Here is a 12,065-nt window from a genome sequence, read left to right as displayed (position 1 = left end):
CCATCTTGCATGAAAGATATAAAAAATATCAAAAGAAAAAAAATTGTCTTGTCCTTTTTACTTGGTAAATTTCTTGTTTTTACACCACGGCAACCAAAGGAAACATTATAACTAAATTCTATTTTTGTTTTTATTATAATAGTTTATAAAATACAGAAATGGAGCCATGCACACATCTGACAATGTTATGTCTCAGAGGTGAAGAGCTGAATTAGTAATGATTTATCAACTGTTTTCCCAAGTACAAAACTGTCTCCTGTGCCTTTTCTTTTCTGACTTAACTATACAATCTGCGATACATTTATACTGCAGTTCTCCCATCACATCACATCTGCAATTATTGTTTGCCTGGAGAAAATGAGTTTCCATTACGAATTCCAATGCCTGGTATCGCAGGTGCTTGGAAGCAGGTTCTACTCTGGCCCAGGACCGTCCCTGTCCTTAAAAAAGCTCCTCTGTTCATCTACGGCCTTCTGCAGCAGAGCAACATCTACTCCGTCCACGCAGGTCAAAACGCGAGCGTGCAGGATAGCGTCACCGCCTGCAAGAGCAAGAATATGTGGGCCAGGAAAGGTGATGTATTAAAAACGTCATAAAATAAAGACGACTTCACAGAAAACAAATGCATCAACAGTGTATTTAAACCTGAACCTACAGGAACTCGACGTCTTGTGTGTGGGCTACAAGCATATATAAACATATTAAGCAAGCAGAGGGTTTTGGGGTGGTGACAAACCTTACCCTCTGCCTTTTCGGTCTCTCCAAGGACAATGTACTGAGCCCCAATAACTGGATGAAAGGGCTCTACAAACGTTGTCCGCACGGACACCTGGTGCTGCACCGACGCACGAACACAGGTCAGAACAGCTCTGGACTCCTCCGGCAGGTAGCTCGCAAGTCTAAGAGTTTGGGCACAGAGAAAAGGAGCCGAGGGGTCACGCTGGAAGACCCAGCACCTCAAAGTGTATCGTTAGATCCTCCGTCAGTGCTAATTCTAATCATTATTATGCCAATTAGCTTTAGAAAAGGCTGCAACAGATGGAGAGGAGTAGGGAACGCGTTGGTTCGGCTTTGCACGACTGGACGCTGCAGTTGGCCAGACTCACTGATCTAGCAGTTATCATGCTGACTTATGTGAGCTAGGACAGCTAATGTCCACAGGTAGTCTTAGTCAGATGCCAAGCCACTCTATAACGGGACAGCCAGCAATCTAACTAGCGGAGTCGTTTACTGAACGTTAACCAGCGACTGGATCTTACCTGCCAAACGTCCGCAGTGAAGTTCCGTCTTTTATCGCGTCAGTTCTGATTTCCCATGGGAAATAAAACGTTGCATGTGCTGGGAGCATCTTGGAGGCCAGGTTAACCCACTTCACTCCGGCTGGGTAGCTACCTAGCTCAAAAACACCGTGCGTTACGGGATCACTCGTATTCCATCATATTTGGCTCCGTGGAGGCCGAGGTGTTAATCATACACGTATATTTAATAAAACTATTATTCAAACAGCCCTAACCTCTGCACAACAAACTTCTGCAACAACACAACCAGCACACGCACACACAATAAACGTTTTCTATTGGCTGTTGCGTGGACTCGTGATGTGGTCGTACCGCGGAAGCGGAGCGCAGCCCGTAGGCCGCAGTTGGAGCGTTACTAGAGGCATTCACCTTCAAACCGAGCTTATCGTTCCCAACACTCGTTCGCCAGGGAGGACAGCGGCCAGCCTTCAGCCATGAATCCTGATATCTGCACGGAGCGGGGAAACGCCACGTTCAACCCGGAGGTCCTCACGAACATATTGGACGGCGGTGCAGAAAAGACGCGGAGGAGAAGAGAGATAGGTGGGCTTCTGCTTCTGCAAACGCACCCGGAGCTTTTTAGGACTCCGTTCGTATGAGCTACGGGTGCATGTCGGATTTAGACGTTAGAGACACGGTTCATTTGTGTTCTACAGTTTGTGGTGATGTGGCATTGCAGACTTGTCGCAGGAGCCGGTTTAATACCTTTTCGAGCTGTTAGAATGGTGTGGGTAGATGTGAGATGTGTCTTTGTAGTTTACAACCGTGTAAGTAACAAGTAAAGGAAAACGAATCGCCGATTAATAGAGTTAATGTGCAGTACTGCATAGTGTCCGAGACGATGACAGCAATATCCTTGCTGCTTCGAAGTTAAGATACTTGACACTCGTTTAGGGGGACACGTCTGGTACTTAAACGCGTCCGCGCTCTTTCCAGATCCCTTTAACATTCCGCCCGTGCTTATTCACGCAGAGTAACGCACGTACACGTTCGCGCAGTAGTAGTGTGTGCCACGGTGCCCCACGAGCCTGTCCAACCCTGCGCGCGCGTCTTCCCCTTGTTCCGCAGAGGCGCTCGTGATCAGCGACCCCGACTTCCAGCACGAGGACCTGAACTTCCTGTCCCGCACCGAGCGCTACGACGCGGCGCTTAAGAAGAGCGCGCTGATGTTCTTGAAGCTGAGGAACTACGGCATCTCGAACCCCGAGGAGATCTACTGCTATAAGAGGTACTTGAACAGGATTGGCCTCGTGCACCTCTACCTGTTTTGGCATCGAATCACCTGAGGGAATGTGCACATGCGTAATGGTGTTCATCTTTATGGCGCTTTTTTTTACATAACTTCATGTATTATCAGTTTGAGTACAGAACTTTCCATTCTCTCCCACTGGTTTTCTTGGTCCAAACTGCATTTTAGTCCAATCCCTAAATGATAAAGGCTACATTTGCATCACACAGCCCATGAGATTCTGCATCTTTGAAATGACATAATGTAGCATGATGTTCTTGAATGACAACGGTGTTGCATGCCAGTGTTTATCGCGCGGATCTTCTGAGCAATGGCAGAATATTCTCCCCCTGTGATGAACCTGAAATTGGAGTCAGTCAAGTGTGAAAGGGGACTCAGTCGTGACACTGAGTTTGAAGGTGCAAGATGTTCTGTTCTGCAGTAAATATTTGAGATCAATGAATGTTTGGTTTCATTAACTTTGTGTCAGTGCACAGATGGACCCTGGTAGGTTTGTTGCCCGTGCCAGTCTGTTTGGTGCATGTGTGCATGCAGTAATGCATACACGTGTTCAATGTGCACGTGTTACGGCACGGGTCAGAATTATCTGAGTAAAGGTTGCGTTCATGGTAAACATGAATGGCTGTCACCTTTATTCACAGTGTGCCTCCTTCTCTTCACCGTTTTTATGACACCATTCAGAAAGTGCCACCATGTACGTTTTCTGAACGTTTACGAGGGGTAATGTTTGTATATTTTATTTGTTCAGTCACAGACCTTTGGGATTTGAAATGACCCAACAGTTCAGACCCGGGGGTGGAGATGAACCAGGCGGGAGGTTCTCCCTGTTGTATAACTCAGGGTGGAACTTTACCTGAGCCTTCGTCCATGACCGGCTATTCTAAATAAAAGGAAACCCGGTATCTGTGATTTAATAAGTCCAGTTGTTATAGTGATCTACAAAATGCACATAGCATTCTTATTTTTTAGATATTTTACCCACGATGCACGATGTGCAGGCCGGTAGGTTCAAAGCGAGAGAAGGACAAAATGCATTGTACCGCTTTATTTACGGCGCGGTGGAAAGTTTGTCTAGATGATGAACAGTGAGAAGAAGAATAGTGAGACTGAAGTAGCCCACGCATGTTTGGCACCTCTGAGGTGTGTGTCCCTTCCCACAGAATCGTGAAAAAGGGCTTCGAGGAGACCATTGGCCTCCACTACAACATGTTCCTACCTACCTTGCACAACCAGGGCTCGCCAGAGCAGCAGGCCAAATGGCTGCCGCTGACCCACACCTTACAGGTGGTGGGCACCTATGCCCAGACCGAGCTGGGCCACGGTCAGTCCCACTCATGCAAGGCATCACAGCATGTGTAGTCTTATGGCTAACTGCGGTCCAAAATAAATAGACAGAATGAAATGCTGACAAATTTTTTTTGTTTTATTTATTTTTCTTGTGTGTGTGTGTGTGTGTGTGTGTGTGTGTGTGTGTGGCTTGTATGGGTGTTTGACAGCTGTCCGTGGTTGTCGTTTTTTAAAAGCCTTCGTCTTTGGGAATTTCCAAAACAAGTTCTGCGATTCACACTGAATTTTCTGCTCATGCGTTAGAGCAGTGAATAGGCAGTAACTGAAATGACTGAAACTTTGAGGGAAGGATACAAATGGAAAGCTGGAGGGTCCCAGTGCTCGAGCGTGGTCCTCTGTCCTCACTTGACCTTCCCCTTGTGTTTCAATGCTCTTCTCGCGTTCGTCTCCTGCAAGCCCCACCTTGGCAACCTTGTGCGCATGTTGACTATGCACGTGCAATTACACTTAATGGGCCCTGAAAATAAAGATAAATCAGAAACAAGCATAATACATACATGTTGCAAATGGGATCCTGATGCAGGGGTTAATGTTTAACTCGCTAGACGGTACGGCTGTGTGAAATCAGCTTTATTCCTCTGTTTCTCAGCACTGTGCACTAAATGCACGTTTTTATGCCACATCCTTTGTCATGCTTTTTTAATCATTTTTTAAATTTACCTTTGATTCAGGACGCACACACGTGTGAATATGGTGTTATGTTTCACTGGGCTTTGGAATCAGTCTCCACATCCAGATTCATTGTATTCTGCAATCTAAAATCAGCACCACTGATAATATTACACACAACTTGTCTTGCATGGACTGAATCGCTAATGGTTCGGTTCCGCTGCAGGAATATTGAATAGTCACCGAGTTTTTTCTGCAGTTTTGTCTTTCTTTGGTGGGGTCTTATGTTCATTCCTCTCCTCTAATCCATCCATCTCTCCTTCTGTTCATTTGCCCGTTCATTCGTGTCGTGGTATTTTTATCTTAGCTTTTCTTTTTCCCCTCTTTTGCCTTTATTGCTTTCCGTTTCGTCTCTGCTCCTGTCGCCTCCGCCTTGTCAATATGCTCTTGCGTCTCTCTCTCCTGCGCGTGAACACGCGGCCCTTCTTTCCTGCCCTCCGCTCTGCGACCACTCCTTTCCCCACCTCGGCCTCCGTCCTGACCCGGCCCCTGCCCCTTCACCCCCGACCCCAGCTGTGTTCACCGCGGCCGATCCCAGCCTCTGGACCTGCACCTGGGGATGTTCCTGCCCACGCTGCTGAACCAGGCCTCACCCGCGCAGCTCGACGTCTTCTTCACCCCCGCCTGGAACCTGGAAATCATCGGCACCTACGCGCAGACCGAGCTGGGTCACGGTAAACCGCCGGGCAGCACCTAGTCCGCTCACTGTGAACACGCGTAAATCATGCCTTTTAAAAAAAAAAACAAATTAAAAAAACTGCAATTTACTAGCTGTTCTAATCTCAATAGACCCCAACGATGCAGGGCAGCATAAAAACATCCTGGTTTTTGGCTCAACTCTTCCGTTTATGCGGGGTCAGATTGTGTTCCTTTCTTCCTCTGTTCGGGGAGGAGATGTGGACAAAAGAAACATGTCACGCAGCGTTAACGGGGCTTGCCAGGCAGCAACTCACCCTTGGCAGCCCGTGCAGAACCTGTCCAAAACTCGCCCAGAATCTGGAGGCCAAGTCACTTTGCTTGGTCCCTTTTGGAAATTTCTCTCCCAGCATTCCGGTTATTCCTCGCCTGTCTTGCCTTTGTCGCCTAGTTACTATAGATTTGCACCTGGCCTTTTTCCAGGTGACTCATCTACCAGAGTGACTCAGTGTGTACATATATATATATTTTTTTTAAATTAGGGCTGTCAAACACCTACTACACTGACTATAATCATTGTTTTCTGCCTTTTGTAATGTGAAATTAAATATTTTGGACCACCATAGTCTGAAAACTTTCCAGTAATACACTTCTGTCTCTTTCACTGTCTTTTTGTCTATTTTCCTTTCTCTGGTCATCTTTAAAATAACCGAAAAGTATGATCAAAAAATGTTCATGTATGGAGCCCTGCTGCTGGCATTCCTCCTTAATAATATTTAGGCGTGGCCACGAGTTAAGTGGTAGCTCAGTGGTTAAAACACTCCAGCAGTAATCGGAAGGATGCAGAGGCATTCCATCGTCTTAATTATATCTCATTACCACGCCTTCATTACTTGTGAATTGTGGAAACAAGATCGTTATGAATTAGATCATTAAAGCCTTGTGACCACATGCAGCAAGAGCTAACAGCTGGGTATTTTAATCTTGGTATGAATTATGTTGATTATATGTACACACAGTATGTTCAGTGAGACATTGCATCATTCTAAGAGACATTTAATTCTCATACTGAGAACGCGTGGCCTCAGGTGCAGACTGTATACATACTTGGCAGAGGTGACTAACCAAATTTTCAAGTTATAGCCACGTTGTAGTTTTATTGAGAAGGGACATCCCCAGCAGGCTTCCTTACTGTGTGACTAAACAGTGTTGCTGTGGTCAGTACCATGCTATGTTTTTGTCGTTGGGTGTCTCTGTTTGAATGTGCGTGCGGTTGTCGTCACTTACCTCTCCTTTAGGAACACACATCCGCAGGCTGGAGACAACGGCAACCTATGACCCCTCCACTCAGGAGTTTGTCCTGAACAGCCCAACGGTGACCTCCATCAAATGGTGGCCAGGAGGATGTGAGTGGCCTTCCTTTACAGATGCAGCGTTAAACGGCTTCCAGAAACATAATCTTTTAGCATTTCGCGTTAAGACAGTGGAATCCAGGTTCTGGAATAGCACCTGTTAGTCTGCAGAGTTTAGTAGGTGTGTTAGAGCAGAGAAGTTACCCCGCTGGACAGGAATCTGCCCCTCAGCTCTGGAGTGGGATAAAGTGAAAAGGTACCAGGCAGGCAGTTCAGAAGATAACAGTATCAAGGCACTGTCTCTGTTTAGCTTATTGCCTAAGGGGAGATATGGAGTATTATTTATTAAACAGATGCCTTTATTTAACTGCATATATTTAATCAGAGTCATGGAGTTTGGGTCAGTGGAAGCGTAGGGAGGGTAAGACACTAGAGCAAGGAGATATGTCTGACAAATGCTTTTAAGTGTGTGTGTGTGTGTGTGTGTGTGTGTGTGTGTGTGTGTGTGTGTGTGTGTGTGTGTGTGTGTGTGAGAAGTGGGAAAAACCTCGAATCATGCCATCGTGTTGGCCCAGCTCTACACACAGGGCCAGTGTCATGGCCTCCACGGCTTTATCGTCCCCATACGATGCATGAAGACCCACCAACCTCTGCCAGGTAGGTGGATGTGTGTTATTGTCTGTAACAAAGCGTTCCACATCTTCAAAGAGTGTGTTTGTATGGTGGCGAGTTGGTGTGTATGCATGTGCGATGTAGTTGCCATGTTGATTTGGTGGGTCTTTGCAGGTGTGGTCGTTGGTGACATCGGCCCCAAGTTTGGCTTTGACGAGGTGGACAACGGCTACCTGAAGCTGGAAAATGTTCGTATCCCCCGCGAGAACATGCTGATGAAGTACGCCAAGGTGAGCAGCACTGGGAATGGCCAGTAGGAGGGGCCAAGCACTAGCCACGCCAAGAAGGAGAGTCCAAGCCAGGACTGTTACAGTACTCCACACAATGTGTGGGCATCTGGTCATCATGAGGAATTTTTTCTCCTTTTCAAAAAATGCTTTTAAAAAAATGTTATTTGTATGTGTGTGTGTGTGTTTAGGTCGAGCCTGATGGGACGTATCTGAAGCCCCCCAGCGATAAGCTGACTTATGGCACCATGGTGTTCATTCGTGCGATGATCGTGGGCGAGTCGGCCAGAGCTCTATCCAAGGCCTGCACCATCGCCATCCGCTACAGTGCTGTGCGCCACCAGTCTGAGCTACAGCCTGGGTGGGTGCATGTGCGCACACACACACACACACACACACACACACACACACACACACACACACACACACACACACACACACACACACACACACACACAGAGAGTGTGGGGGGAAGCTGACGCCGTTCCCCTGGCTGACCTCTGCAGGGAGGCAGAGCCTCAGATCCTGGATTACCAGGCACAACAGTACAAGCTGTTTCCTCTGCTGGCCACAGCATACGCCTTCACCTTCGTGGGCCAGTACATGAGCCAGATGTACAACCGCATCACCGGAGACATCAACCAGGGAGACTTCAGCGAGCTGCCGGAGGTGAGTGGGCATGCCAAGGCACAGGGCCGGGGCAGCTTTGTGCATATGTTATGTTCGGTGGTTCTCATGAAGTGCTTAACAAACAGTCAGGGAGGGAAGACGTGAAGAAAACAAACAACTGTTGTTTTTTCTGCTGCTTTCTGTCTTTTTTTTTTCTTGCTACCTGATCCTCGCTCACTCGCTCACTCACTCACTCTCTCGCTCACTCACTCTCTCGCTCACTCACTTGCTCACTCACTCACTCGCTCACTCACTCACTCGGTCTCTCGCTCACTCTCTCGCTCACTCACTCTCTCGCTCACTCACTTACTCACTTGCTCACTCACTCACTCGCTCACTCACTCACTCGGTCTCTCGCTCACTCTCTCGCTCACTCACTCGCTCACTCACTCACTCTCTCGCTCACTCACTTGCTCACTCACTCACTCGCTCACTCACTCACTCGGTCTCTCGCTCACTCTCTCGCTCACTCACTTGCTCACTCACTCACTCACTCGGTCTCTCGCTCACTCACTCACTCACTCGGTCTCTCACTCACTCGCTCACTCACTCACCCGGTCTCTCGCTCACTCGCTCACTCACTCGGTCTCTCACACGTGTTCTTTTTGTCTCTCTCTGTCTGTAACATTGTCTGCCCTTTCTCTGTTTTCTCTCTTTCTATTTCTCTTGTCTCCATCTATCTGATTCTTTCTCTGCCTTCGTGTGTGTGTGTGTGTGTGTGTGTGTGTGTGTGTGTGTGTGTGTGTGTGTGTGTGTGTGTAAGTAACCCCCCTCCCCAGCTCCATGCTCTGGCTGCAGGACTGAAGGCCTTCACCACCTGGACAGCCAACGCGGGCATCGAGGTGTGCCGCATGGCGTGTGGTGGCCACGGCTACTCCCGTTGTAGCAGCCTGCCTGACATCTACGTCACCTTCACGGCCACGTGCACCTACGAGGGCGAGAACACTGTCATGATGCTGCAGACGGCCAGGTGAGCGCTATTCCCGGCTCCGCAGAATCGTTCTCCCTGTACCGGGAGATATCGGTTCTTCCTCGGACCGGCCCGCAGGCCTCTGCACGGCGCGTTACGTCTCGTACCGTCTCTGTGCCCCACCCCCCGGTCTAGGTACCTGGTGAAGAGCTACCGGCAGGCCAAGGAGGGCCAGCAGCTGACTGGCATTGTCTCATATCTGAACGAGCCGCAGCAGCGGGTCCAGACCCGGCCCGCCTCGTCCCGGCCTGCCGTGGTCGACATCAACGACCTGGCCAGCCTGGTAGAGGCCTACAAGCTGTGCGCCGCAAGGTGAAAGCATCCGCCCGGTGCGGCCGACGTAAATCTGGTCCGGCCATCACAGAGTGCGAGGACTAGCGCCTTCCTTTCATAAAAGTTCCCTTTTTTTGGCTTTGCTGCTTCCTTTTGGTCTGGATTTTGCTCCACAGCATTTATTTCCATGTGTGTGGCTGATTTCAGGCTGGTTGAAGTAGCAGCTAAGAGCCTGCAGGGGGAGCTCCAGCGCAGCAAGCACCGGGAGGACCCCTGGAACAACAGCTCCATTGAGCTCATCCGCGCCTCTGAGGTAACCGCTCTGAGGGAACCTCTGCAGTAGTGTTGCGACCATGTTGAAACCACATATGGGTTTATTGACAACAAAGGAGTGTGCATACCTGTAGCCACCTTCTGATTATTGTGTTGTTGCTTTGGAGGGATTTTCAGTCATGCTAAAGTGTGTGTGTCCAGGCCCACTGTCACTATGTGGTGGTGAAGCTGTTTGCTGCTAAGCTGACTGAGATCAGTGACACGGCGGTCCACTCCGCCCTCAGTAGCCTTGCCCTGCTCTACGCCCTGCACGGGGTCGCCAACAACTCTGGGGACTTTTTACAGGTTCTGACCATAAACGCAGTAACATGCGAACACAGCAATATCTACACACAGAGGCGCTTTCATTCAGACGGACATTTTTGAAAAATCATACAAATCAACTGATGTGTAAATTTTGTGTCTGTTTGCTTATTTTCCAGGCTGATCTGCTGAGCGTTCCGCAGCTGTCCCAGGTCACCCAGCGGATGAAGGCCCTGCTGGCAGAGATCCGTCTGAACGCTGTTGCTTTGGTGGACGCCTTCGACTACCATGATGAGATGCTCAACTCCGTGCTGGGACGCTACGATGGCAACGTCTACGAGAGCATGTTCGAATGGGCCAAGAGATCACCGCTCAACCGCACGGAGGTGAAGGCTGAACGTGTGTGTGTGTGTGTGTGTGTGTGTGTCTTAACTGGAAATATTTCTCCTGTTGTTTTGACCAAACAAGGGGTTGTTTATTAACCGGCATCACAATATAAAAGGGTTCGATATTCAAATGAGCTCTTTAACAATTCATAACATTGTCATTGTGGGTTTAAGCACCCTGACCAATCTCAGATGTTCCAGATGGGGGTTTAGATAAACTATCCCAATCACGTGATCAACAAATAAAGTATGATAATACTTATCATATTATTGTTATAAAATGTATAATTTTGCCAATTTTGATCATTTTAAACCATCAGGGTACATCAGTGTATTTTCAAGGCATATATCACATTTGTGATATTAAGCAATATAATCACAATGTGGTATTTTTGTCTCGCATGGCCCTGTCTTGAGTACAGACTCTCTCGTCTCTCCTGTAGAAAGGAGCGTGTTTCAAACAATAACTGCTTTCTTGTCCAGGAGAAACCAGTCAAAGTTGCAGCCAATCAGAGTAGCTCTTTTGTGCCTAGTGAAACTACTCTGCTCCTGATATTACCTGAGTTTACTGTGTCAAGACTGTTCTGAGACCTGTTCAAGACCTGCCACCATGGCTATTTTCCTCATACCTGACAGACATGCTACATTTTCAATATGACATCATCGATGCGAATGTCTTTTGCTTGTCTCCATGTTCAGGTCCACGAATCCTACAACAAGTACCTGAAACCTCTGCAGTCCAAACTGTGAGCGTCTGCTGAAGTCGTGACGGTCTGGGACATCTGTCTGTCGGCGCGATTGCCACTAGTTCATAGGCGAAGAAAAATCATGACCTTGTCTAACCTCCTCCAGTGACTGTGTCGTTAGTAAGAACCCGATCACTCTCTTAGCTTATACACTCTAATGAAAACGTTCCCAATGACAGCGACCCCTGACCTCAGCCACAAAGAGGACTAATTATGGGGTATGATTTGTAGGAATACAGGTATAAAGTGAGCCCTTGCAACGAACCCCCCCCCCCGAAAACAGGAGGATGAGGCCACTGCATTTGGGAAGATGCCAGTGAACATGGGTTTCATCCACAGTTGTTAAGACGACACTAGTCCTCTCCTGCGTTTTGTGATTAAATGTTCTGTTGGGAATCTGAGTTGTGTTAGATGGGTGTGGAGTCATCAAAATTTCTTTCCATGACATGTTTTATCATTTTGGTTTCTTGTGGGGTAAAAAAGAATCGGCTGTGTTGGTTAGGTATTGGTTTCACTAATCACTATTCAGTAATCTGTAACACAAACATGTCCAGAGTTTTGATTTCAGAGAATATTAGACATCCACTATTTCTAAGGATCAGAATGTTGGGATATTATGGAGGTTTCAATCGATGTTTGAGAAAATGGTTTGCAATTTCATACTTTTAAAAAATGCTTTAATCTGTTAGTTTTTCTTAATGAGCAGTGCATTTTTCTTTATTTTGTTATGCTGAGGGAGCTACAGTTCAGTTGATTGGTATTTTTGAGTACTGCTACTCACTGATTTGGGAACAGTTAGAAAGTTTTACCTTATACTCATTTAAGATTACACACTGTTTAAAACGCCATTAAAACAGCGGACATAATTGTAATTTCTGTACATACATATCAAGTTCCTACTCTGACTGGTCATTAGCTGACTGAGAAGTAAAATATTAATTTCAAAGCACCGATTTGCGTGGGACTCCTTATTCCTTATTACCGGATCCGGTGCG

At 47.5% G+C, this 12,065-nt stretch overlaps 2 protein-coding genes across 4 annotated transcripts; one reads left to right on the top strand and one right to left on the bottom strand.

Annotated features, from left to right (window-relative positions):
- Positions 1-112: 112 nt before the first annotated feature.
- Positions 113-1,805, bottom strand: ten1 (TEN1 subunit of CST complex). Of its 2 annotated transcripts, none has more exons than XM_081710568.1 (4): positions 1,668-1,805; positions 1,260-1,392; positions 742-899; positions 113-541 (listed from the first exon to the last, which is right to left on the bottom strand). In XM_081710568.1, exons 2-4 carry the CDS (start codon positions 1,346-1,348, stop codon positions 414-416), a joined length of 375 nt encoding a protein of 124 aa, XP_081566694.1. In that variant the 5' UTR covers positions 1,349-1,392; positions 1,668-1,805; the 3' UTR covers positions 113-413. The 2 variants fall into 2 exon arrangements, with proteins under 2 accessions (XP_081566694.1, XP_081566695.1); XM_081710569.1 differs by lacking the exon at positions 1,668-1,805 and adding an exon at positions 1,514-1,532.
- acox1 (acyl-CoA oxidase 1, palmitoyl) lies at positions 1,706-12,019 on the top strand. Of its 2 annotated transcripts, none has more exons than XM_027019489.3 (14): positions 1,706-1,841; positions 2,367-2,526; positions 5,077-5,237; positions 6,498-6,605; positions 7,089-7,208; positions 7,338-7,453; positions 7,642-7,811; positions 7,957-8,119; positions 8,899-9,089; positions 9,225-9,401; positions 9,570-9,675; positions 9,837-9,980; positions 10,118-10,324; positions 11,024-12,019. In XM_027019489.3, the coding sequence occupies exons 1-14, from the start codon at positions 1,733-1,735 to the stop codon at positions 11,072-11,074; spliced, it is 1,983 nt and encodes a 660-aa protein (XP_026875290.2). In that variant the 5' UTR covers positions 1,706-1,732; the 3' UTR covers positions 11,075-12,019. The 2 variants fall into 2 exon arrangements, with proteins under 2 accessions (XP_026875290.2, XP_026875293.2); XM_027019492.3 differs by lacking the exon at positions 5,077-5,237 and adding an exon at positions 3,708-3,868.
- The last annotated feature ends 46 nt before the right edge of the window (positions 12,020-12,065 follow it).

This window comes from Electrophorus electricus, chromosome 3 (assembly GCF_041902795.1).
Source record: "Electrophorus electricus isolate QZ-2024a chromosome 3, ASM4190279v1, whole genome shotgun sequence".
In the NCBI taxonomy this organism is placed as follows: Eukaryota; Metazoa; Chordata; class Actinopteri; order Gymnotiformes; family Gymnotidae; genus Electrophorus; species Electrophorus electricus.
The sequence above is the reverse complement of the archived record's forward strand: the minus strand, read 5'-3'. Positions and strand labels throughout refer to the sequence as shown.

Excerpts from the sequence above, each read along its gene's own strand:
- ten1 (XM_081710568.1), bottom strand. The coding sequence starts at position 1,348 with ATGCTCCCAGCACATGCAACGTTTTATTTCCCATGGGAAATCAGAACT. Across the intron at positions 900-1,259 it reads TCACTGCGGACGTTTGGCAG|ACTTGCGAGCTACCTGCCGG; the intron begins GTAAGATCCAGT and ends CCAAACTCTTAG. Across the intron at positions 542-741 it reads AGAGACCGAAAAGGCAGAGG|GCGGTGACGCTATCCTGCAC; the intron begins GTAAGGTTTGTC and ends TTGCTCTTGCAG.
- acox1 (XM_027019489.3), top strand. The coding sequence starts at position 1,733 with ATGAATCCTGATATCTGCACGGAGCGGGGAAACGCCACGTTCAACCCG. Across the intron at positions 9,402-9,569 it reads TACAAGCTGTGCGCCGCAAG|GCTGGTTGAAGTAGCAGCTA; the intron begins GTGAAAGCATCC and ends GGCTGATTTCAG. Across the intron at positions 9,676-9,836 it reads AGCTCATCCGCGCCTCTGAG|GCCCACTGTCACTATGTGGT; the intron begins GTAACCGCTCTG and ends GTGTGTGTCCAG.